Source organism: Pseudomyrmex gracilis, unplaced genomic scaffold (assembly GCF_002006095.1).
Source record: "Pseudomyrmex gracilis isolate BER0280 unplaced genomic scaffold, ASM200609v1 scaffold_246, whole genome shotgun sequence".
Taxonomy (NCBI): Eukaryota; Metazoa; Arthropoda; class Insecta; order Hymenoptera; family Formicidae; genus Pseudomyrmex; species Pseudomyrmex gracilis.
Genome location: NW_018020830.1, coordinates 80,353 through 106,766, shown reverse-complemented (window position 1 = coordinate 106,766; position 26,414 = coordinate 80,353). Strand labels below are relative to the sequence as shown.

General features: G+C 40.2%; 6 protein-coding genes and 2 non-coding genes across 8 annotated transcripts in view; 5 read left to right on the top strand and 3 right to left on the bottom strand.

Annotated features, from left to right (window-relative positions):
* The window catches only part of LOC109859198, a 6,878-nt gene extending 6,694 nt beyond the window's left edge, over window positions 1–184 (bottom strand). Inside the window, exon 1 of the mRNA XM_020437207.1 lies at window positions 143–184. Coding sequence (XP_020292796.1) covers window positions 143–184 — 42 coding nt within the window. The remainder of the gene's footprint in view (window positions 1–142) is intronic.
* A 22-nt stretch (window positions 185–206) lies between these two features.
* LOC109859195 (iron-sulfur cluster assembly enzyme ISCU, mitochondrial) lies at window positions 207–1,936 on the top strand. The gene is made up of 4 exons (XM_020437203.1): window positions 207–411; window positions 1,076–1,300; window positions 1,412–1,490; window positions 1,608–1,936. The coding sequence occupies exons 1-4, from the start codon at window positions 322–324 to the stop codon at window positions 1,691–1,693; spliced, it is 480 nt and encodes a 159-aa protein (XP_020292792.1). The 5' UTR covers window positions 207–321; the 3' UTR covers window positions 1,694–1,936.
* Window positions 1,937–6,329: 4,393 nt separating this feature from the next.
* On the top strand, window positions 6,330–15,273 carry LOC109859176 (monocarboxylate transporter 12). Its single transcript, XM_020437177.1, has 5 exons — window positions 6,330–7,555; window positions 10,451–10,672; window positions 10,968–11,094; window positions 11,305–11,484; window positions 11,569–15,273. Exons 1-5 carry the CDS (start codon window positions 7,390–7,392, stop codon window positions 12,788–12,790), a joined length of 1,917 nt encoding a protein of 638 aa, XP_020292766.1. The 5' UTR covers window positions 6,330–7,389; the 3' UTR covers window positions 12,791–15,273.
* A 26-nt stretch (window positions 15,274–15,299) lies between these two features.
* Window positions 15,300–16,743, bottom strand: LOC109859178 (NADH dehydrogenase [ubiquinone] iron-sulfur protein 3, mitochondrial). The gene is made up of 5 exons (XM_020437178.1): window positions 16,566–16,743; window positions 16,414–16,494; window positions 16,068–16,315; window positions 15,735–15,980; window positions 15,300–15,645 (listed from the first exon to the last, which is right to left on the bottom strand). Exons 1-5 carry the CDS (start codon window positions 16,627–16,629, stop codon window positions 15,493–15,495), a joined length of 792 nt encoding a protein of 263 aa, XP_020292767.1. The 5' UTR covers window positions 16,630–16,743; the 3' UTR covers window positions 15,300–15,492.
* Window positions 16,744–16,836: 93 nt separating this feature from the next.
* On the bottom strand, window positions 16,837–18,243 carry LOC109859179 (COMM domain-containing protein 5). The gene is made up of 4 exons (XM_020437179.1): window positions 18,025–18,243; window positions 17,691–17,883; window positions 17,345–17,491; window positions 16,837–17,220 (listed from the first exon to the last, which is right to left on the bottom strand). The coding sequence occupies exons 1-4, from the start codon at window positions 18,122–18,124 to the stop codon at window positions 17,037–17,039; spliced, it is 624 nt and encodes a 207-aa protein (XP_020292768.1). The 5' UTR covers window positions 18,125–18,243; the 3' UTR covers window positions 16,837–17,036.
* Window positions 18,244–18,563: 320 nt separating this feature from the next.
* Trnar-ucg lies at window positions 18,564–18,636 on the top strand. Its single transcript has one exon. It is a non-coding gene; the product is annotated as a tRNA-Arg (tRNA).
* Window positions 18,637–19,064: 428 nt separating this feature from the next.
* Window positions 19,065–19,155, top strand: Trnay-gua. Its single transcript is given in 2 exon segments — window positions 19,065–19,101; window positions 19,120–19,155. It is a non-coding gene; the product is annotated as a tRNA-Tyr (tRNA).
* Window positions 19,156–21,284: 2,129 nt separating this feature from the next.
* The window catches only part of LOC109859196 (ATP-binding cassette sub-family A member 5-like), a 31,163-nt gene continuing 26,033 nt past the window's right edge, over window positions 21,285–26,414 (top strand). Inside the window, exon 1 of the mRNA XM_020437204.1 lies at window positions 21,285–21,561. The gene's annotated coding sequence lies outside the window, so the exon portion shown is untranslated. The remainder of the gene's footprint in view (window positions 21,562–26,414) is intronic.

The window sequence follows — 26,414 nt, the reverse complement described above, 5'->3', positions numbered from 1 at the left end:
TTTTTTTTTTTTTTTTATTCCATCGCAAACCAATATCCGATCGTGCGGCCGGATTCGCAAACGATCCGGTCGCGCGTTGATCGAATCGCAGCCAATCAAGTACTCGAGAATTTTTTTAAAAGTACGAACTGCAAATCGAAACTCTCTTGGTAGATGGCGATGCGAACGTAATTTTGTTTCCCATCTGACTCGCACTCGGTATTTAAAGGGAATCTTGGAGGAGAATCATCTGGAGGTATAAAAACAACTGAAGATTGCAAACGAAGGACACTGAAGTTGAAGTGATCTATGACGATTTGCGAAGTGCGTACGTAAAATAAGATGGCATTGTTTCGGACATTACCCGCCGGAATTGGCGCGACCTCAAAACTTATCTCAAGAAGCGTCCCGGCCGTATCTTATCACGCAAATGTAATTACAACGAATTTTATTGCACACGTGCGCCTATCTCCAAACTTAACCCTCAATTTCACATTTTCAATGCGCGATATTTATTATTGATTATCGATGTTATTACGTGTACGTCGTTCACAGTTTTTTTCAGTATTTATTATTGCGATCTTACTGTTAAACATGCAACGCAAATACGATCCAATTTGCTATCGCAACATCACCTTTGATTACACACCTCGATGTATTCAGTTTTAAATATTTGATGCAATTAAATATTTAGCGTGTCACGCAAAAACAATTTACGTTTATTTAAAAGCGTTTATTTTTTATGTTATGCACTATTTTGTCCGGCTAATTATTACTAAAATTGCGCTAGTTGCTTGTGGCGCAACATGATGCAATCCGCTTGTGTTTACACTTCGCTTATGTTTACATCGTATTTATGTCACTTTAACGCAACTTTGTACTATGTTTATTTTGTTGCAAATGTCGCACGCAACTACGCATTTCAAATTGTTTTCTTTTTTTTTTTGCTTTTGACTAATTTATTCTGGAAAATTAACTACCCGTAAATATTTTGTTGCCTTAAAAAATTGTTTTTTCACGTTTTTAATGACTTCTGACAGATAGAATAGAATTATTTTACAAAACTTATAGAAATATTGTTTTTTTTTTTATACAGGTTTTGGATCACTACGAAAATCCCAGAAATGTTGGCTCACTGGACAAAAGCGATAAACAAGTTGGCACAGGCTTAGTAGGAGCACCCGCCTGTGGTGATGTGATGAAACTTCAGATTAAAGTTGACGAGAATGGCAAAATAGTTGATGCAAAATTCAAGACTTTTGGTTGTGGTTCTGCCATTGCCTCAAGTTCTCTTGCAACCGAATGGGTGAAGGGAAAGACGGTGAGAAATGTTTTTTTGCAATTTACAATCGTACACTATCTCCAGAATACATTGTGTCTTGTTATTATAAATACTTGTTCTACTGTAATATTCCTCACATTGTTTTTTTAGGTGGATGAAGCATTGACATTGAAAAATACCGACATCGCAAAGGAGCTTTGCCTTCCGCCAGTCAAGCTGCACTGTTCGAGTAAGTATTCATGAAAACTTTTTCTCAGATAGTAGATATTATAATATACATTGTGTTTTTGTGTATATTATTAATATTACATATTGTGTATTTTTTTTTTTTTTCAACAATTTGCAGTGCTTGCCGAAGACGCGATTAAGGCTGCTTTGTCGGACTATCGAATCAAACAACAGAACAAGAACAAAGCAAGCAGTGAGAATTAAAGCGGAACTATGTAATAGTAAAAAAGTAGGTAATCAATATGGCGTACAAATATTAATTAAGAAAAGTATATTGGACTATTATATCGTTACACATTTAAATACGTAGCTGTGGGAATATAGACATTCCTCTGGCTATATGATTTTTTTTTTTTTTTTTTTTTTTAATGTTTAATAATGAGATAGACGCAAATATTGTATCATAGTATATATTTTACCAAACAAAATAAATTAAATTTCCAAGTACCTCAAAAACGCTTTCTCTGAACGCACAAAATTAACAAACATTTATTAATATATTTTCATTCTTTTTTTCAAAAAAGAACTAAAATATATTAAATATTGACACAATTATATGAACCTTGTATTGACATTTATATAAAAAAAAAATAAATTGTATAAGTATAGAAGATATAGTGTAATCTGATGTTGAAATTAAAATACGCGCGTAGAAACATTACATTGGAAAAAACAAACGTCACTGTGGTTCATACTTCCTCTCTTTGACGTGATTATCTATTTGTTTTTTCTTCACCGACTGTTTTTGAGATACGCAAGAAAACAATAGTATTTTTTTCAAGCTTAAAATTTATTTTCTGTTCTGTCTGTGCGAAACCTATTGTTTGGAACAAAACGATGGAAGTTTTTCAAAACCAAAAAAAAAACTTCAACAAAACATACCGCACAAGGCTACGCTTCTCGACGATGCAAGGGAAAGAATAGAAAAGAACGGAAAGATTATTACATCACGTAAATAGCGACAAGTGCGACGCTATGGCTGACGCAATGAGCACGCGTGCGTTGACCTTGCCGCTATCAATGCAGGCTCTCTAAAGCCAACGGGGCCGAGTGAGGAACGATGCGAAGAACTCGGGGAAAACGCGCGATATATTTTATCCTTGACATCGCATTTTTTTCTCGCTTTACGAGGAAAATAGCGATCGTGTATGCGCGGAAGACAATTATTTCCTTATTTCCTCTTCTCTCAATTCTTCACACAAACGGCATTTGTTCGAAGTAAAAATAAGTTTTTAGATTCTCAGATAAAATCGGGAAAAAAACGAAATGTCCATCGAGCGTCAGAAAAAAAAACTTTCAGTTTAATCGGTATATAAGATAAAGAAACGCGTGTAACCTTTTCGATTTTGTTTCGGTTTCGAGTTCCATTCGATGCGATCTCGAAGCAATCGGAGAAGCGACGCGTTTCGAAATCATTTGTGCTGATAAACTCGAAAAAATGGAGCGTCGTCGTGCAGATTCGAATCAGCACGACACGACATCGTTCGCTCAATCTAATCGCGAATAATGTACTTAATGATTCCTTAAGGCGATATAATATACAACCGTTGATTTCGTAACAAATAATAATCCGCTACGATAACGTCCAACTCGTTGAACACGTGTGCAGATTATTTTTGCGAACAACGTAAAAAACGTTGCAGAAAAAGCGTTTGTTTTTTTTTTGTTTTTTGTTTTTTTAAACAAAAACGATTTTTCTCACAAAGAATGTATGTTAACAATTCTTATTTAATGCTTTTTTGATTGACTTTGTTCTTTATCGCGGTCTATAAATGTTTTGATACTATAAAGCGCTACTAAATGTAATTTGAGACTTAGAGAATTGCGCGTAGAGAATGTATTTTGTATTTTTATCATTTCTCCAAACTCGAGAAAACAACGGCACTTATCGCCGATAATACGTGGAAAGACGCGCAATAATGATCATTGCCTTCTGGACTTGTCTGTGTAATTGTCTTCACAACACCAATTGATGCTTAATAAGAATGAATTTATGTTGCAACCACATGTTGTTTTCGTTTGCCAGATGGACTTGACTAATTAGTCAAGTCGCAATTGTAGTCACGCGACTACTACTACTACTACCACTTCGTTTTGCCTCGGCTTGATCTCCGACATTCTCAAAGATGGATGTACCGCTGCATTAATCGGACTTGCTCTTATCGAGAGACTTTACGGCAAGCAGCGGCAATAAAAGAATCATTTCCCGGCAAGAAGAGAAGCTCAGAAATCTCTGCACACAAAGGAAGAGATCGAATTTGTTCTCTTTTGTGAAGATTTTGAACGAGAGACACTGATCGATGTGTTTAGTCAATTTTTATCATTCTGTTTGTCTGAAGAATTGTTTTTTAATTATATATTAACGATGTCAATGAGAATGCCGCGCGCATAATATCGTTACGTAATTCAGCATGAACTGATTTCGATCGTAAGTTATTTTTCAGATAACTTTATCGCCGTTTTGCAGATCTGGTACAGATAACGTAATATGATTGTTTTTTTTTATTACATATATGTGTGTGTGTGTGTGTGTGGATATCTTTTTTATTTTATATTTTATCTTCAGTACACGATCGCGCAGAGAAATTTATTAAATTACATAAATCGAAAGAAATTTGGAAATTTACTTAAAAATGTAGAAATTGGTTGAATTACATAAAAATTGTACGTGTGTAAAAATTGTAATTAATCTGTTACGTAAACCTACATTTATAAATATAAAACTGAGAATTCGCTTTACGTTTCAGTATTACAATTTATTACATAATTTGCTTTAATTAACTGGTGGTGGCACATTGCGCCACACGAGCTCGTGACGACAATTTTATTTATTTGAGAGAGCGGTTCTCCTTTCAACAAACATATATTTCGCACATTACAAATTGCAGAGAATTGTGCGAAATATTCGTGAAAATAATACGACGGCGTAGCGCGAGAGGCGTGTTGTAAATGATGTGTCAAATTTCCCGAAATCGATAAGAGTTATAGAAGCTGTTAACAATTATACGAGCTCGCGGCTATCAATATTTGCGACTTATCTGTTTGCTACGTCAACACAGTCACGCGCGGATTATGTGTGTCGTCTTTTTTTTTTTTTCAAATGGTTCATATATCTCTAATATAATATGTGTGTATACACACACACACACACACATGTATGTCATAACGGCGGTTATCATTATTAAGCATTTCGTCATCATATGCAAAGAAATGGACTTAAAATGTTCTCGCTATTAAGCGAAACTAATCGACAAATCGCGCGCGATCAATTTCACAAAGTGATGACGAATCGCTGTAATGTAAACGAAATCCTCATTGCCATTGTCTCAGGTCTGTTTCATAATTTTTCCATTCCTTGTAGGTATCCAATCTCTCTTCTGTCTCCTTCTCGATCCCTTGAAACTTGGCAAGGTCGGGAGACGGTGACGTGGAGATCCGAGACTGGATTCTAACAATCCGACACGCACGTGGCGACCCACGCGAATGAAGGTTACGAGTTTTTGGCATTCGCGGGTGCATATTCGTCTGTCAACCCGTTGTGTCTTTTTAAAGGCGAAGAAAGAGTAACAAAAATAGACGCGCAAAATTATTACAACAAAAGGAACGTGGAACGCGCGTCCGGTTTAAAAAGCAATTTTTCGCAACCTCGCTTGTCCTTCTCTCGTTGTTTCTTTCTCGCGTGGGTAAAAACCACGAAAAATCAAAAACGTTGCAAAACGACATTCAAAACCGACCAACTTCGTTACGCCTTCTATGAGTTCTCTCAAGTGTTAGGAAATGGAGAACAGATTGAGCTAGGGGCTGAGTGTGTCGGCTACTATTTAGAGACACAGCTCACACACATAGTGTTAGCTGCTTAGTTAGTCGAAGATCGAGGGAGAGAGAGAAAGAGAGAGAGAGCGGAGAGCGATTCATGGAAATTTACCGCGTGGCCTGCGTTTCTTTGTGTTCCCTTGAGGGAAACGTGATGCGACTCCGATAGCCGCGTGCGATTTTACCTGACACATCTGACTGGTCTTTTCTTACATTGTTTTTTAAACATTAAGATTAACATACGAGAGGCCGCGTTTTGCAATTTTAGCCTGCTTGAATTACGCAAGTGTCACGCGAGAATCTAAAGTTTGCGTTTTCGTTTCATCATCGTTTTTTTATTTTCTTGTACCTTGTACCCTGATTCTGCGTATAGCGAGCACAGGTTTTGTTTTTGTTTTATTAAATTTATTCAGAGCCGCTGCTTCTCTGGTTTCTTCCGCAGGAAATACTTGTGCGTATGCGCGCGCGTAGAGAAAGCGGCAGAAATATTTGCAAATATTTACAATTACGTTTGCATATATTATCTCTGTATTAGCTTTGGAAATAAGAAAAACAGAGAGGGGAAAGATAAAGAGAGAGATGGATGCAAATTTGAATTTTTTTATCGCCTTATTCGGAAATTCAAAACGCACACGTTAAACCACGCGATGATCTTGTTACTTCCATCGATTAATTCTTTGCGCGACTTAAATGTTAACTGTAGTGCACAACATCAGCTGCGGTTGCTGCTGGTGATGAGATATATAGTTCCGCGCCCTTATTCCGCATGCGGAAATAGAAAGACAAAGGACAAAGATTCGAACCGACGACAACGAAGAGAGGCGCGCTAAAGAGAGAGAAGAAAGCGAACCTAACAGAACCGCTGGCATCCGGCGAAGTGGGGATGTTCCCCGCCAATAAGGAGAGGGGAAAGAGAGAGACGGATGTCGCAGCGGTGCTCGCGTGCGCGCGAGAAGGACGAGGAATATCGCGGAGCACCGACGTGTCCCGGTGGTAGGGTCGTGGCCCGTGTTGTGTTAATCGGGTGCGCGAGGAACGGAGACGGGGAGGAGTGCGAGCAGCAGACACTTGACGGCCCCTGCCTGCGTCGTCGTGACACACAGCTGATCAGTCGGCTCCGCGACGCGTGTGAGTGATCTGCGCGTGTCAACGGGATGACAGAAACGCTTTGACACGGTGAGCGTGTGGTTTATGTGCGCGTACTGGTGTTGCTCCGCATTCTCTATGCGCCTGGACAACAACGTGGACGACGGCGACGAGGAGGAGGAGGACGACGACGACGACGACGACGACGACGACGACGAGGAGGAGGAAGAGGAGGAGAAGAAGAAGAAAGAAGAGGAGGACGAGAAGGAGGTAGCTGGCAATCACGGTCGGAGGAGATTTTACCCGCGAGGAGGAGATTGTCCGTGACGAGGGCGGAGGAAGAACAACGACAGTCGGGTCGATCGACGACGCGCCGCCGACGGGGGCTGTGACTGTGGGGAAACAGACGGTTTCTGCGGAAAAACAACGAGAAAGCGGAGAAACACCGTGGCGACAATTTTACGAAGCGAACGACCTGTGTGAGAAAAAATCCTTGCACACGGAGAGGTGTAACATTGACGTCGCTCATCCCCGTCGCTATAGTTGCGATGTTTCTATAGCCCTGTCCACATCGCCGTGAATAGTCATTTGGGAGCGTGCGCGCGCGTGAGCGAGCGAGCAAGCGAGAAGTGATAAACACACAGCGAGCGCGCACCTCGGAAGAAGGACAGAGATTGACATCCGGAAAGGATAGGAAAAACAACACAGCAAGAAAGGAAGGAAATCGACGGCATCGCCCTTCACTTTGTCTCTCTCTTTATCTCTGATTTCTTCTTTCTTTGTATTTTGCATTTACCCGTTGTTACTCCTTTTTTTTTTTATCATCTCGTTGTACACGCATATATATACATAGATTAAATATAGATATACATAGTACATACAAATTATTCTGCTCCGTGACACACACGGTCCCTAGACGCACTTGTTTTATCTTATCCAATCGTGTGTGCGTGTGTATACATCGTTCGGTGTGCGTGATAAACGCTCGCGAATAAAGATCGATGACGATGCAACGGGTTCAAGATCAGGACAATGGTATCAACATCAAATTCGGCCCGGGGAAACACCGGAAGGGCGACTACACGCTGGTGTCGCAGAATTCCGACAACAAAGATCGCATCAATGGGACCAATAAGACAGATGGGCTGCTTTTGGATAAAAAAAACGGTGCGTGCAATTTAATTTTTTTGTTTTTGTTTTAATATGAAAATCTCGCAACGCAATCTAATACTTTGTAACTTGAAATGTTTGCCGTCGCGGCTAGTTTTACAATTTTACATAAACATGATACATGTATATGAGTTACAGTTTGTTGAATTGATATTCTCATTTGTAAACGCACGCGTGTGTGTGCGTGTCGAAATTTGAAGGAAATTCAATCTGGAGGAAAAGTGCGCTGACACAGTGGCAATGTTATCGCAAGTGACGTCACTCTCGTCCCCCTCCCCCCCGCCAGGCGAGGATTTAAATGTCAAGCGAGAGAAATACGTCAGAGACGCGCTGCCGTTTCGGTTCCGTTTTCTGAGAACAATTTTCTGGTTTTTTTTGTTTTGTTTTTGCCTCTCTCTTCGTATGTAAAACATATGGACGTTTCGTTAACGATCAGAGTTGAGCGATAACCTTCGCGCAAATTTTTTGCTTCGTGTGAATATTTAAAATGTTTAGCTAATCTTACTTTTAAAGATAAAAATTCGGTCAGCGATAAGCCCGTTCATATAGTTGCATTTTGAATACAATTAAAAAAATACAAAGATACGCGGTTGCAACAATGTTTATACAGTTAGCGATTTAGCTCATGTTTATTTGCAACGACAAATTACAATATCCGCAACTCATCAGATCGCAAACAATCAAATCTTATTTGAAAGTTCGATCGGATGTTAAATTTACATCACGCAAAAAAAGAAGAGTGGGAAAGTAAAATTATACATCGAACATTGTGCGGGAATAACGCGATTGTGCTTGAAACAATCTTTTATACCTTTTTATCACGGCATATGTCCCCGTATCGGACTTATCTCTGCCGGCACTCTATCATTATCTGCTATATTTGAGTGAGTTCGCTGCTATAGTTTTTTTTCTTTTTTTTTTTTTTTTCATGAGTGGAGTATATATATGTAATAAATCGGCTGTAGTTTTTCCTTTGTACGACGACGCGTCACAAATAGAAGAGTTAGATCTAAAATTGATTTTTTCGAGAGCCAAGAAATAAAATTGTGCATGAGCGCAACCGCGATGATACATTTGTGTGATATATTATTAAAATGTGTCACACGCTCGTGTTAATTTTATTTATAACGTGCGCACATGCGTTACACACATGCTTGCCGTCGGTATCTTTGTAAAATCGTCCACCCTCTCGGCGTTTTCTCGCGCCGTTCATTGAGAATAACACACCCAAGTCTCGTAATAACATTCGTACAATAACAACGCTACACGTGTGCGAGAACCCATTGAAATTTTCGCTCGGATGTAATCCCCGAGACATCAAACAAGAAAGAATTCAAATAAGAGTCACAATTGTTTTAAATGGTAAAACACAGCACACATTTTTTCATCAAAAAAAAAAAAAGAAATAAAATAAAATTCCCGAGTATTTGCCCAATCCCGAGCTGTTGCACAGTGCATAAAAATCGTTAAAAATAGAAAAAAATACAAGTTTTTTTATTTGAAAAAAAAAAAAAAAAAACAGTCAGAGATAAGAGAAATTGCAAACGGACATTTCTCCCGCCGATTAATTTAAAAATCGCCAAACGTTTGTTTTAACGGAGCAGTTGCGGCGCGTAAATCGTTAGAAAAAATAAAAGTTTTATTTGAAAAACAAAAAAACATATTCAGCGAGTAAAAGAAAAAAATCACGATCAAACGTCACCCCCTGAATTAATTCAAATTCGTTTGTTATTGTTTCGAATGTACATACAAAGACTACGGTTGCACAAAGGAAGTGACTTCCGCATGAGGTGTCCTACATCAGCATTCCACGCAATGTCCCGTACCTATGAATGTTAATTGATGACTAGGAGAAATCATGACTCTCGCCTTCGCGCGCGCGCAATGCCTTACTTTGTTCTTCTTTTCCCTATCATTGAATGTCAATGACTTTTATGTTCGCGTTCAATGCGTTTATTGTGTTTGACTCTCTCGTCCTCTTTCCCTCGCGGCGGTGAGTTTCAATCCAGAAGAATTTCACGTCCAGCTGATTCTCAAGAAAAATATTCGGGATAACACAATACGATTGTATTGTTATCACAATGAAATATTTCGTATATCGCGTTGCATCACATTATAAATATCGCGATGACGCAATGTGTAACAGTGTTAATTCTTAAACGTCAGTAGAAATTTGTTGTTGTTTCCAGTAATATATTTCGCGAGATATCGTGTGCGATCACGTTCTCGAGAATCGGTGGCTAAAAATATATATTTGAGGGAGGATTGGTATTGTTCTAGCGATTCATTACCATACACCAATTTCCATCTCGTTATCTCCTCGGAAACATTTTCTCCGACGCAAAGCACGCATTAAAGGAACGTCATTTAACCTGTCTGCCTGTTATTTGCTTAATTGCCATCGTTTGCTCAGTCTCGTTCTTCTCGCGATTGGTTACACAAGATTTAATAATGTACGCGCACCACGCTGACTGCTTCTTCCCAATGTAGTTTGTTTGCTCATGTAGATTGAGAAATTGTCAAGAACATTTAGAAGTTCGAAATTCCTGTTATTTCCTTCTTTCTCTCTCTCTTTCTCTTTCTCGCCTTCAGAAACAACAAAAACAACGGATGATTGTTGCGAAATAATTGCCACCCGAGTGAATAATTCATAGCGTATATCTTTCAAATTGCAACATCGAGTCGTTAAATAATGATCACAAAACAATTTCCGACTGAGTTATTATCATTAAAAAAAAATTTGTCATTAAAAAAAAAAAAAAAAAAGATACAATAACTCACGGAAGACACATCGCGTGTCAAGTGTCCCGTGTGTATACACGTGGCTCAAAGAGAAAAAACAAGAGAGAAGTAAATGAAATTAATTTCTTATCTCGAACACTTGTGTTACAGAGAAAACTGAAGAGAAAAAGAAAGCAGATCAGGACTTGGTACCACCGGACGGAGGCTGGGGATGGTTGGTACTCCTAGCCTCCGTCATGGTGAATCTTCTCATCCCGGGCACCATCAAATCCTTCGGAGTGTTGTTCGTTGAATTTCTCAGTGTGTTCGACGCGACACCGGCTGCAGCTGCGTGGATACCGTCGCTGTGTTACTTCCTGTACAGCTCACTAGGTAAGAATCATTCGCTAAGTATTTTCTCGAAGACGTTTGTTTCTCTTTTTTTTTCTCTCTCTCTTGGACTTTGTCGAGAATTTTTCACCTTCGAAGTTTTTATCTCGATGTCACGCAAGAAGCTGAAAAACAACGTGTTTATTCATTTCGTAATCTCTCTCAAGAATTCGATAAATTCGACAATAAATATTCTGTATAAGTGCATAGTTTTTTTTGCCGAGATAAATAACATACGCACAGATCCGAAGTACTTTGTGCTTCTCTCTTTTGACTCAATGATATCTTATCGTTTCAGGCCCACTCTCTAGTATACTCTCCGTCAAGTATTCTTATCGCACGGTAACATTAATAGGAGGAACATTTGCTGCGGCAGGGATGATGCTGAGCTATTTCGCGGACTCTGTGGCCTTTCTATGCGTTAGGTAATTTCTGTTTAGAAAAAGAAATGAAATTTATATATTTCGAAACAGAGGATTTCCTTTCTCGAGACCGGATCACGTTTTTTAAAAAAAAACAACGCGAATGTGTTCCGGAGAAAGGAATTCCGCATTGCGTATAAACAACCGTTATTATTATGCGACAAGCGCGGCACACCGTTGTGTGTTTCCTTACGCAATTTCCTTCATTTCTAGTTATGGCGTACTGGTAGGTACCGGGGCGGGATTAGCATTTCCCCCGACTGTATATATTGTAACATCGTATTTTGTACGGCTACGAGGACTCGCCAACGGGCTCTGCATATCCGGCAGCGCGTTAGGCTCAATATTTCTTCCGCCTATTCTGGGCTTTCTTCTGCGGGAATACGGTTACAGGTAAACTTCAGTCGGAACGCACATCGACAAAGCGCGTAACAAACGCGATCGACAATAGTATATTTTGTTTTTATTTGTTTGCAGAGGCGCGGTATTGATAATGGGAGCTGTCACGCTAAACGTTTGGGCGAGCGCGCTTCTGTATCACCCGGTGGAGTGGCACATGATACCAGCTCGAGTCCCGGACGAGACAGACGAGCGCGATAACAACGAGACCGTATCTGTCACCGTCACCAGCAGTCCCGAACAACCGATCGAGAAGAGCAACAACCAGCTGGCGTTGTCAATGGACTCGACGAGCGAGAAAGCCGCGCCGATCGTGCCAAAAAGCGCGTCGAGCGTCGCGCTCGAATACTACAAGAACACGCCCCCGGTGCAGGGCCGCACGCGTAAGATCAGCATGCCGGTCGGGCGCGAGATCAGCGGCCAGATGCACAGCACGCCGACATTGCATGCCGTGCCGGAACACGGCAAGTACTCGCGTACGGCAAAATCACCGCTCCAGTCGCCCAGCGCGTCGTCCTTCAACTACGTGAGCACTCCGTATCACGGTAGCACGCTATCGGTGCTGCATCCGGAGCGCGCGTCCACGCTCACGCTGAACGCCATCTCCAGCACGTTCGTCAAGAAGTCAAACGTGTCGGAACAGAAACAGCGTGAGGTCGAAGAGAAGAATCAGGAAAACAAATTCTTTGACTTCAGTCTGCTCAAGGATCCCGTCTACCTCGTTATTCTCATTTCCAACTCCACCAACGCCGTCAGCTACACCAACTTCGTCATCCTGCTGCCGGCCTACGCCATCTCCCTGGGTTTCGACAACTGGGACGCGTCCCTGTTGCTGTCGATCGTCTCAATGCTCGATCTGGTGGGTCGTATCGGCGGGGCCACCTTGTCCGACATCAAATTCATGCCCAAACACTGGTACTTTGTCGGTGGCTTGCTTGCTTCCGGAATCTCTCTGGCCATATTGCCCACTTCTAACGCGTACACCATGCTGTCCGTCTATTGCGCATTCTTTGGTCTCGCGTCAGGCATCTACGTAGGCATCACCGCTGTGATCATGGCCGACATGCTGGGCACGGAGAAGCTGACCTCGTCCTACGGTATCTCGTTGTTCGTCAACGGAGTCATCCAGCTGGTAGGGCCGCCAATTTGCGGCATAATATTCGGACATATCGGTAGCTACGGGCCGATTTTCAGTATACTCGGAATTATTCTTGTGTTCGGCGCGTCCCTCTGGGGTCTCATGCCGTTCATTCGAAGAAGGCAGAAGTTGGAAACGTCCGCCAGAATAGACAAAGTATAGTAGATCAATTAAACGAAATACACAAAATTGAGAAAGTCTGTCCATTAATAATATCGCGATGTATATTTCTCGTAGTTTCACATTGAAACGCTTTTTTTAATGATCTTTTGGTGTGAAACTACAAAAAGGATCAAACCGAAGACGAGTGGTCGAGCAACGCATCGACACTTCGCAAAGGCACACATGAGCTTAATTGCATTCGGCCGTCTTGGTGGTACGGCCGTGCGAACGGAGCGTGAATGCGCGTGTGTGTATGTGTGTGAGAGGTAGCAAGAACGTATTCGAACATTAAACTCTAATATTAGCGCGAGTGTGTTAAAATTTTCAAGCTACGCCGAGTTTTCGGGTTTATAGCAAAAGTTGGAGCGAAATAAAAACTTTCGTTTTAAAAAAATGAACAAACTCGCGCAAAATTCGGTGACTTCACACAAAGTGTATCTACTTATGTCTATGCTTAATCATCGAATAATTATTAACTCTTATAACGATTTTAGTAATTATAGTAATTACAATATATTAAAGTGTTCGGTAAGCAGAGCGATAAATGTGGAGAAATCGCACCGCATCAAATTTCAACAAGAAAAAAAAAAGAAAAAGAAAAAAAAACACGCGCCGCGTGTGTCAGAGTGAGATTTTATTCGATTAACTTACAATAACTTTTTCTTTCACTACGTAAGACGGAATCTTGCATTTTTATAGCTTGAAGACGATTGTATAAACTATAAATCTATTCTTTTTTTTTTATAGTTTTAAACAAAGAGAAATTTTGAAAACAAGATCTAAGATATAAAAACCGATGCATTTAAAAGAGTTGTTTGTGTACTTAGTGTGTTATAAATACAAAGTACTTAGAGCGTGGAATACTTAATATGTATAATATAAAGCCGCGAGAGAAGAGCGTGATAATTGAAGTTCCTTCTACGGCTATGCATTTAGAAATAAAAAGCGAAATGAGAGATTACTTTTGTCTTTGATTTCTCTGACAATCGCACAAAAAACTGTAAAAAAATTTTTATTTATGTTTTAACTAAAAATCTTCTAAACTATTCTCTACTTTGTGTTAGGTGATGCTGGATTCTGATTTGATCACATTTATCGCTACGTATACGTCATTGTAACTAACGACGAAGATGCGGCACAATGCAACTTCTTGCAAATGTAGTCTATTAAAATGCATTATTACTCAATTAAGAAAAAACGATTTTCGAGAAAAGTATTTTGGAGAAATGCACAAATGCCTTCTCAAAGATATTGGGTTGTGTTCGGATGATCCGTAGCGTTTTTCAAATACCAGTTGCCATTATCGTAGATAGAAAGAATAACAAATCAAGAAATACAAGTTAAAGAAATTTAAACTGTAAATCTTTAAATTTTTTTAATTTCAGTAAAAAAAAAACGCTACGTACGCTCCGAACAACTCGATAAAAAAAAAGATCTCTTGCCTTATATACTATTCGAAAAAAAAAATCACTTACTCTCTTCGTGAAAGTAAAACTTTTCTATCGGCATAAAAAAAAAACATCCACTTCTTCTCGAGTACTTAGTAGGGAAAGAAAACAGCGAGCTGAAATCGCACCGGAACAAAACTGCGATGACAATTTAGCACACCTTAAATTTTAGTTTTACTGAATTATTTATAAAATAATTTGCCATGGACTACACACAGGCATTTGTTTCTAAAGACTCAATCGCGCATATTATCTTTAAACGCAATTTTTAATATTAGACCAATTCAGAAGCGAGTTTTATTCGCAAAAACCGTATCAAATATCATACGGAAATAAAGAAGCGCTTTCCTTTAGAGGCTGCCCTTTTCTCTCTGTTATAAGAGCCAACACTTATAATCAATATTTATTTACCAAACGTATGAAAGAGAGACTTAGCGATAAGAGCATAGGTGCAAAAAAATATAGTCAAATTGTTTGAACGTCAATATTCAACACTGTTCTGTGTCAAAAACGGCGTTAATGCCGTTTTTTGGCGCGCACGCGGAAAGAGTTTTCAAGTCGAGTTTTCATTTTTCAAAAACTCTTTCGAAATCCGCCGGAAATAATGCCTTATCAGTAGACCATAAGCAGTTTATAAGAGTAATATATACATATATATATACATATATATATATGTTATGTTTATAACTCTATACACAAAAAATACACATAAAATAAAAAAAAAGGAAGTACTTCAGAATAAGTCTAAAGACGTATTTCTATGAAGCCTTTTTCACACACACACATATATATATATATATAGAGCTGAATATTTAAAATTTCTTCTCTTTTTCTTTGTGTAGCATGTAACTTGTACAATATATATTTGTGTTTCTTGTTTGTATAGTACAAATATAATCATTTATAAACAAAAAATGATAAAACAACAGAAAAAAGCCACTCACAACTACTTTTAACACGCAGTCAATAATAAATAAGAATATAATTCTAGGTTTTGTAAGTTAGACGTTTTAAAATAAAGAAGTATATACAATATACATGTGTATATATGTTCTTCTCTGTTTTTTTTTTTTTTTTTTTTTTTCCAGAGACCAAATGTCTCAAATCGGACATTCAGAAACGATTAACAAGAGAAAACATTTTATACTTCATTAATACGTGTGAATTTATATTTTTACCTCACTATACTTTACACTTGGTTTTTATCGGATTGTGATTTACAATCTACGCGAGAGATGGTTACTCGAAACAAATTTACTTTTCCTTCGAGTCAGTCTCAACAGCCGGCGGAGCGTTTCTGAAGTTCGGGAACTGTTCCCACGGGGCGGCCAGTTCAAATTTACGGAATTCTTGAGTCACCTCCAGTGGCTCGATCACTATTCTTTTCTGCTCATCGTCATAACGCACCTGAGAAGAGAAAAAATTCGAGATCAAAAGAAAAATTGTACGTGAAATTTAAATATCGCAAACAACTGCATGTTCCGAGAGACAATTACCTCAACATATCCAGTAAGTGGAAAATCTTTCCTCAATGGATGTCCCTCAAAGCCGTAATCCGTAAGAATCCTACGAAGGTCAGGGTGATTCGAGAAGAACACACCAAACATGTCCCATATTTCTCGCTCGTACCAGTCAGCAGCTTTGAATACACTGTCGATGGAATCAACTGGCGTCAACTCGTCAGTGTATGTTTTGACTCTGATACGCGAGTTGTACCGCAACGACAGCAGATTGTAGACCAACTGCAATAACAAATATACGTACTTTTACAAATATTGTAACTTTGTCGCAATTGAATAAAACTTATCTAGTTTTGTACATAAGGTCACCTCAAATCTGTATTGTCTGCTGGGCACATCCAGTGCTGTGATATCTGTCAAATTGACAAATTGTGTATTATGATGGTCTTTGAGAAATGTGATTGTAGGAATGATGCCGTCGGGGCAGATCATTAACTCGAGTTCATCACCAGCGGTAATCTGTACTTGTTGTATGTACTTTGGTAAACAATCGGTGATATAGCGACCAAAGTTTATTAAACGGTCGACGTCAACGTGACTAGGTTTGCGCACGGTTGCTGAAAAAGTGAAATGATGCTTTTTTAAAATACATCGCATTAAAGCAGAACACTCAGAGAATCATTTCTTTTGACAAAACAAAATGTTGTATACATACGACGAGTCTCGGTTTTCTCAGATTTCTCGCCGGCCGTCGTAGTGTTGCATCTTATTGACGATGGGGCAGCGAGACCATAACCTGTCAAATAAATGCATTTGTTATTACATAATTCAGTGGAAACACCGTTCGCACGATCGATGCTCCATTACATTTCGGTGTAGCGACTGACAAACTTCGCGACAACTTCCAACAGTTCTTTAATATCGACGTCATCCTTATTATTTACAAAGATATTTCTGCCACTTTTGACAAATCAGAATTTTTAAGAGCAGCTGTAGCTGCTGCTGAAAACAAACTCCCTCCACAAGACAGAGGAAAGTGTAGCGCCGCATGTGATTGAGTATTGAACTAAAACAAAGTTTGTGTTACAAGTGGCGGCAAATTAACATTGAAGAGGAGAAAATTTGGAAAAAAGATGCGTATATGTGTATTAATTTAATATTTGGAAACTTACAAACAATATACACAATGTTAGATGTTATATAAATGAGCAGAAAAAAATATCGGTATATTTATTCAACAATTATATGATAGATCCAGACATTCATGGATGACAGCAACTGTTCTTAGAAAGTTACACGACTCGACTTTTGGGACACTATTGAAGTTTGTGTTCACAATCAGCTGGATTGAATAGTTCTGAAGATGCTGTGTCGCTCTAACGTCTGCAACTCGACGAGAATTGTAGCTATGGTATGTCTTAACTGATGAAACTTTGCCAAGGATAATTCAAACGTTATGCATTCTCCCGTATTGAGGATCCACTCCATTATGATAGTTGGTTCTAGCACTCTGTTTAATATACTGCAACATAAAAAAAAAATAGATTTATAAGTACGGAATATAAAAACACAGTTTTTTGTATAATTTATACAATTTTATACACTGTATAAATTGTAATTATTATTTAAATCTCGAACACACGTACCTAGAGGAAATAATAATATCCACCCGCCATCTGCAAGATACCAATTGTGGATTGAATTTTGTTTTCTGAATCAATCCCGAAATTAGATCTGATCTCTTTGGACCATAAATTACGGAACATAAATCTTCTGTACAATCTGAAGTCAATCTGTAATACACACAAGAGATGTGATCAAATGTCATATCAATTGTCATTCAAAATAATTCCCTAACTTTGTCAATGCTAGAATCAACTGACTTTTCATGATGAAACTGAATGCATTCAAGTAAAAATGTGATTCTTATAGAATGTTATTCACACAAGAGATACTCAAAGACCTGCACACACAGTCATATGTTTCACTTACTTCAGTTCTTTTAAACACTGCTTGAACTCTGCAGGTTTGATATTGTGATACTGAGAACGTAGATATATTTTTAGAATTGTGAAAATAGCAGCGTAATATTCATCCACTTGGTCTTCGGGCGTGTTATACTTCTTGCTTATCCGCTCCAGCACACCTTCCTCTATGTGTTCCTGTTCTATTGCTTTCACTGCGACTGCAAGTTTTTGGATAGTCTTTATATATGTGTTTAAATAGTTTATCTATATACATGTGTGTAAACATTTCTAAATGTAAATAACAGTGCGTGAATGTATATTTATTTAAAATGGGACAGATCCTCTCTATAAAAACATACGTTGTATTAATGGGCGTGCAATTGTTTTCTTTAATTCTGCCAGATATTTTGTTTTACTTCCTAAAGCACTCAAAAGTTGTGTCTGAAACGAAGTCGTCATTTTTTTATTTTTTTTTATTTTTTATTACAGTGTGTATAGATAATTTTTGTGACAGGTGTTTTTGACAGATCTCTACTCCAAACTCTGATCTAAACTCTTGCACAGTAAAAATAAAATGTCACGTCATCTATTGTCGATTAACAGTTACCATTTCACACAAACGCTTGCTGCTGCAAATAGAGGTCTCTTTGAGCGGATCTTTAGCAAGGATCGGAATCGCTTCAGCGTCAAAATAGTTCTGATCTCTGCTTTTTACGGCTCGAGTTCCTCGTGCAAATTATTTGACGAGCTCGCAGGCAGCATACATCGTCCATATAGCGTATCCAGGATATTACATTTGTACAAAGAGTTGTGTAAATTATAAAATTTTGAACTTAATATAAAACAAAAAAAGTGAACATTTTCCTCATATGCTTGGTTGAAGAGTACGCTAGCGTCTGACCGTGTGGCCTAATGGATAAGGCGTCGGACTTCGGATCCGAAGATTGCAGGTTCGAGTCCTGTCACGGTCGAGAACGGTTTAATTTTTTGCGTTTTTTTTTTTATTTATTTATTCTCGTTGCTCGAAATACGTCAAACATATACACGCTCATTATGTAAAATTGTCTTACATTTTGCTATTTTACTGCGTTTATTTTTAAACGTGTAAGCAGTATTTATATTTAATCTGATAACTTAAAAATTTTCTATTATATTATCGAAAACTAAAAAAAAAAATATACAAGAAGTGAAAAGAATACGTAAAAAGAATGCGTATTTAATGTTCACACATTGTCATGAAATCTATAAATATACAATAATGAATAATTTTATGAAATTAAAAAATATAACATAATTACACCGATAAACGTTTGTATTTTTATATTTTGCAAATAATTGCAAATTAATCACATTTCAGATGTTTGATGTAAATGTGATTTTGTAACAGCAAACATCAAGACCTTCGATAGCTCAGTTGGTAGAGCGGTGGACTGTAGTCGAGCGTTGAGATAGATATCCATAGGTCGCTGGTTCAAATCCGGCTCGAAGGAGTTTTTTTTTTTTTTTTAGATTTTTTCTTTTTTGTTTACGAGAAATCAGTTAAACAATTGTTATAAAGTTATTGTAATTTAAAAAGTATAATTATTGTATATTATAACTTACTGAAATTTTTTATGTTAATGAAGGTCTTTCGCTTACATTGCAGTTTCCATAGAATTAAAAAATATTTTTATATTTTTTATTTTACCCATATATATATATATATATTTATATAAAGTCACAGATAGTATTTTTTACACCCCGTTATACCTTACAATAAAAATTAAATATAAAATTTGTTTTATTTACAAAATATTTTTCTTATAAAAGAAAGAGAGAAACTTAAGAAAGAAAATTACATACAGTTTCCTATTCATCGCTATTGTATGAAGATTTCGCGGTGTGTAAACCATGTATGTAATATTGACGCTTTGAAATCGAACGGAAATCGGAAACCCTTCGACTCGAAAAACTGGAAGATAGACAGCGGAGAGTGGAAATAAAAAAAAAGTACACTTCAAATAGAGGATATAACAAAAAATACGCGGAGAACGTACATTTTTGATGATAACGGATACACATAGAACGACATTGATTATCGTGTCCCATATAGAATAACGTGACAAAAAATGTCTCGTCTCGTCGCGCGGTGTATACACTCGAGGGAAAATTGGAAGGAAATGAAGGGAGAAAAAAAACGCCGTTTCTCGATATAAGTAACAACGATAATTCGTGTTCGAGGGTGGGGTCTCTCTTTCTGAACTCTCGCATTATTTCGCGTGTCACCCGCTGATTTCGCGCTCGTCGATGGTCGTCGTCGTATTTATCTATTTTCGGGATCGGAATTCTTCCTGCGAGGGTGCGCCACCCCTTTTCCGTGTAATCAAAACGAAATGAATTAGCCCCGACACGGGGACCGCGCCTAAATGTTGCTTCTCGGCGCGGATCGACGTGGCTTTTAAAATCCTTTCTCACGCTCGTGTGTGACCTAGTCTCGAGAATTTATACGAAGATCAGAAAGTCGATACAAAAGCCCGTTCGCGGGCACCGAGCGCGTCTTCTCTTGTAATTGATAAAATTAACCAGTTGCGCGCGCGTTGTGCACCAAAGCAATCTGGGAATTTCTTTTTTCAAGAATTTTCTTCTACTATATCGAGCTTTGAATAATTGATTACCTAAACATTTTTCTCTGAGCTCGAGCAGAGAAAACATCTCTGCGAAAAAAAAAAAAAAAAACCTAATTGTTCACATAGCTAATTACAAAAATTTCGTGTAATTGCATAATGCAGCAACGGATCCCGCATAAAGCACATCGCGTCTGCGTTGATTTGCGACGCGAGGATCCAGCTCCGAACAGAAAGGGTGGCAACACGTGCTGCCTCCCCCTGACGTCCAACTTCGGACGTAACGTGGCGTGGGGGGATGGAAAACGCGTCAACGATACGTCGCAGCGGAGCTTACCGGAGCGATAACGCCGTAACCAGTGACGTACATACTTTGCAAAGATCTCATCATGCGGGATCAATTAGGGAGATTGTGTGAGACGCCGGGGTCAAACGTGACGTTCAAGCGTTTTTCAAGCGGTGAAATCGATAATTCGTCAGTAGGCCGTTAAATCGTATTTATTTACACTACGTTCAGGGTGTGCTCGCGTGTAACGAGATCTACGTATTAAAAAAAAAAAAAAAAAAAAAAAACAAATCTCAAGCAATGTCAAAAACTTTTAATTGAACGTTATAAAACCGTAATGTTGCTAATATTTTCCAAGCGCGCGTCAAACGAACTTATTAGCTACTAAATTACTTTTTCGATATTCTATCATGAGCTTTAAGCGTGGTTAATATTTCTTGGCGAGTGTGCGCGCGCAGCCGCCGCGGCGCGTTGTCGGGCGAGTGTGCGCGCCTGTGCGCGAGCCAAGAACGACGGAGGTAGAGGGCGAGGACGCGAGCGTGGCGAGGGGACGATAGAGGGAAGGAGCGACGTCGTCGTCGTCGAAGCAGCGGCGGCGGGCGCTGTGTGCGAGGGTGGCGGGGTTGAAGGCGAAAAGAGAGAGAGAGAGAGAGAGAAAGAGCGAGAGGAAGGGTAGCGCCGGAGGGCCGTGAACGCGTCCGCGGCGTCCGACGCTCTCTCGCGCAGTCTGGTGCCACCGGTCGCGATAGATTCACGTGCATCGTGTCGATCCGGATCGAGCGAGCACAGTCGCGAGAGCTCAGGGGGTGTCCGAGAGGTCGGTACGATCGCAACGAGACCCTCGGAGCGAGAGGAGTCACGAGTCACCAGCACCGAGCGAAACCAACGCTCCGACAACGTGCGGGATTTTGGCGGAAGTTCGACAGAAGAGGGAGCTCCGCGGAATTTCGCGGAGAGGAAGGCGCGATCGCGAGTCGTTCGGGCTCACGGGGAAAAAAAACGGCGGTGTAAGTAAGCTGAGTGCAAGCACAGACCTCGCGCCGATTCGCGCCGAGACACCTGTCTCGGCGAAGTGAGTGACAGTCTCGCGAGGGAAAAAGCCCGGCGCAGTCCTGGATGGGTGATTGTCGCTCGATGCTCGTCCTGGCGCCGCCAACGGTTCTGGCGAACTCGCCGCGGGTAGCACAGTGGAGAAAATCGCGGAAATGAACGACGTCGACCGGCAATCGCGCCTCAAGATAGACAGGTAAGAGAGAGAGAGAGAGAGAGAGAGAGAGAGGAAGAGAGAGAGAGGCACTTCCGGATTCGCTACATCTCGTACCCCCCTCGCGCGGAGACACCCGTGTATCACACGGCAATCGCCGGCGATCAACTCGCCCCCTTCGGTCTTTACCGCGTAATGGCGTTGATTGGGGATCGATCGCGTGTCGGGGTGTCGGACAACGCTGCTCTCCGCAGCTGGCCTGCCCCCTGTTCACATTCGCCGAGGCGAGGGTACAGGTCGCAGCCGTTCAACGTGGACTGCTGCTGTTCTGGCCGGTGGCGGCGGATCGATTTTCGTGAGCGAGAGGCGAAGGGGCAGGGGTTTCAAGCGAGAGAGCGAGCGAGGGGCGCGGAAACGGGGGCAGGAGCGCACCGTGTGCGTGGGCACCAAGGGTGGTGTATGTGCATGTGTGTACACGAACGTGTGTGTATGTATGTGTGCGCGCGCGCGCGCGTGTGTGTGTATACATATATAAAAGCATATATAATACGTATTCGAGGGTGGCTTCGAGAGCGGGTTAATGAGTTTTGAGAACAAAAACTCGCGAGGACAGGCAGGACGTTCCTCGAGATACGGTGAGAAAAAAATCCTTCGCGGTTCTTGTGTTCGTATCTCGTCTTGCGGAGAAGAACCGGCGACTTTCGGTCCCGAATCGTCGTTCGCGAGGGATGATATTGTCGCAGTGGTTACGGTGGGTGTGCGGTCCGACAAAACCGCCGCCCCGTTGACGTCCGACTCTCTCTCTCTCCGGCGAGAATCCAGTGTCAATCGACGGCGAAGCTGATAATGCTGATTCTCGAAGGTGCAAGAATGTGTGCAGAATGCGATCGTGAACAACGCACACGCACCTTTCTGCGACACCTGCGCTGCGATCGCTTTGACTCGTTTCCGACGCAACGTTTGTGGAATGTCTCGCGATATACGTATTACGGACACCGATCGCGATATGAATTTCATTAGTTTGCTGATACACATTTGAGTAAAAAAGTTCTTCGTATATATAAACAAATTTTATCTCTGTGTGTATATATATATATATTACATCGTTTCGATCTCGTATACAATTTTTTATAATTATTTATTGCCAGAAATAAAAACTGTCGTATATTGCAGGATTTTTTTCCCGGACAGGAGAGACAAAAAAAAAAAAAATCGAGAGAGACTGGTGCTATGTCTGTCCGTTTGTGTATTAAAAGACGAAAGAAAAAAAAACAATGGCAATCCATCGGTTCGATCCGAGAGCTTTCGCGTGTAGAACTTCAGGGAGTATTGAATGGAAAGAGAAATTGAAATCTCTCGTGGGAGTCTGAAGCGCGTAAATTAGCGTTGATTTTGACGGAGAGAAAGAAAGAGAGAGAGAGAGAGAGACAGAGAGAGAGAGAGAGAGAGAGAGAGAGAGAGAGCTACGGTAGAAATATGCCACGTCTTTTCACGCGCGTACAAAACAAGAAGAAGAAAAATCCAAATGTAAAGACATGTAATACCTGGAGGCTTATCTGTTGCATTGCATATCGATTGCGACGCTTACTCATCTACCTATGTTGTGAAATTGATACGTTATATGCTTTATCAAGCGGAGTGCCTCGATAACGATATCCGGTGACTCGCAAGTATGTTTGCTCTTCTTGTTCGTTGAAACGAGATTTCGAAAATCTTCGGATTCGGTCTTATCACTGATAAGAAATAAAAATGAACTTGAATCTCTCTCTTTTTCTCTCCATCTCTCTTTCTCTTCGTAACATTACGTTCTTGACGTATCTCGATCTAGAGTCAACATGTTAAAATTTGCGATAATCTACTCCCAGATCTTGCCACGTGCTGCTCTTCGCAAAATTATTCCGATGAGGTGATCAATTGTGATTCCGGGAAATCGCACATGAGGAAGCTCACGTGGATCACTGATCGGCTAAGTTGCACATTTCTACGAGAAAATCCGCTATTTATTTTTATTCAGTCGACACACACTACACACCCACACACACACACACACACGTACACGTGTGTCGCTATCACTTCCGAGATATTTACGCACAGCTTGACCGTAATGTCAATTTTAACAGAGTGAGTCAGTTCTCCTAACAAGATCTTCACCTAACAAGAGTTTCTCAGTAAAAAAAATTCTGAAAATTTGTCACAGTCTGATTCAGCCTCAATTTGTGCAAATTGTTTGATTGAAATTCGTGCTAAACCGAGACCGTAAACTGTAATTTGGTCGAGAAGAAGAAATTTTGGCTCTAACGCCACTCTCCGTTGTTTTGTCGAAGAATAATACAGCACCGGCACCGCGCGTGAAAATATCTCGTCATATTTCGCGCGCACGTTTCCGCGGTTAGTTGTATGTCGTTCCGTGTGCGAGGAACGACTGAGTAATTATTGAGACCCGCGAAATGTCGCCCCCGTTCGAAGAACAAAAATAGTCGTCGCTGCGTCACTTTGACTTCTCAAGTCGAGTCTTTAATCTCAAATTCGCTCGATGTAACTGTCATTGCTTCGAGTTCTTGGTATTCTCGTCGTTTTCTTTTTCAGAGTTTCAGAACAACCGTAAAGAGATTGAAACACACAGAGAGATGAACTGTCTTTAATTTCCAAAATACCCGAGTTACGTGAAACAATTATTTTGTTCGTTTATAAAAAAAAAAAAAAAAAAAAAGAACAGTGCTGGATCCTAAAATTGTTAAAATATCTTCGAAACAATAGGATATTTGCAAAAACACATCGAACGTGTTTTTGCAACAACTTGAAATATGCAGAAAACTACGTATTTTCAACATTTCTCACCGCGTTCAAAGGTGTGTACAATTTTTGTTTTGATTTTTTATTTTGACATAAAGTTGCCAAATATTTTTAAAAGGAGAAAATAAATAAAACAGTTCTTTCTAACGACATGTATTCATAAGTAATGAGAAACCAGATGTTTTTATGCAGTCCTCGGTGGCGCAAATACACTTCGTACATCAATAATAACTGATCGCTGATTTCCACACTTACAAATACGCACATTGTATCGGTAAACAGTCAGTTTAATAATACACACGTTTACGTGCGCGTGTGTGTCATATTTCACTAATAATTGATGTTCATTTTAATATATCTCTCGTATTGGAACTGACCGACGTAACGTGCAGATTTTTATTTATTCGCGTTTCTCTCACTCACATTTTTGCTTTGTAATATTTCGGTTTTCGCTCTGCTCTGCGTGCATTGACGCGTATATAACGCGAACTACGCAAATGCAACAAAAACATTTTTCAGTAACCAAAAGTTTTGATGAAAAAATTCCGTTTTTTTTTTATTTATTTATTTTTTTTTTTTTTTCATTTCTTTCTCTCTCTCTCTCTCTCTCCTTTTATTTCTTTTTCCGTGTTTCCCGTCTTTTATTTCCTCGGCGCACCAAACCGTGTGAATTGAGCCTAACGAATCGCCGAGATCCCCGTAGGTCGGAAACATCGATCGCGCATCGGTATATCCGTCGTCGTTCGCGGCGGTATTTGGGTACGTGCCGTAACGAAACTCCATCCTTTCTTTCTCTCTCTCTCTCTCTCTCCCTCTCTCTCTTTCTCTCTCTCCCTCTCTCTCTTTCTCGCCGCTCTGACCCTCTTCTCCTGATCCTCCTTTCGGTCGATAGACCCCGACGGACGGGGTTCGCAGTTACGTCCTTCTTCTCTGCGCTTCCGACGACGTTTATCGTTCGTCAAATGCGTCCCATCAGCGTCCCGAACAAACAGCAAATGAGTTTATTGTACACATCGGCGGACATGAAAATTGTATCGGGCAATCACGAGTCGAAAACTACTTTTCGACAATCATCGCGAACCTCTGACCGGCTTTTGTGCTAGTTTCGATCGCTTTTGCGCGTCATGCGCACGTTTCGCGATTATTTGAAACTTTTCCAACTGAATTAATCGGAGTCCTTTTTTTTTTGTTTTTCAACCCTTTCAAATTCACATTATCCCGTTCTTTCCTAAAAATGTTTTCCGCTTTTCGTTTGAAATACGATTCTTTCGCAGTCGGCACTCGATTGTGCGCACTTGATCGCGTTACGCGCTCAAATTTCGCCGGCACAAAACGGGTCGGCCGCAATTTTTTTAATTCGCTTAGAACCGGAAGGTTTACCTTATTCTCGAATCTATTTTCACGGACTCGATAGCTCGATACGTTCCGCGAAAACGTCCGATAGGCGCGCGAGTGAGAATCTTCGACGAGGGTCGTCTTCCAGGTGGCCAAAGCAGCGCTCGGGGCGGAAGATAATATGATGATAGATAATGTAGAAGTGATGTAAGTGCTACGGACGAATGATCTTTCACGAGTAGAGCACACGATGGGAGACGAATCGAAACTCGCCGCTCGTTGTTCTCCAACTTGAGCGGACGAGCTGGAAAACGGATTTGGTGGAGTTTGCGCGCGCTTTCTCTCTCTATATTTCTCTCGAGTTGCCGCTTTCAAGTTGCTTGCACGGAGAAAACACTATGGATATCACTTCAGGAAATATAGTTGCCCCAACAAAATAGTAATGTTATTTTTCGCCCATGCGTACACTATGGTTGTAGAAACCATAGTTCTATGGAAATGACTTGTATGGTTGATCCAACATTAATG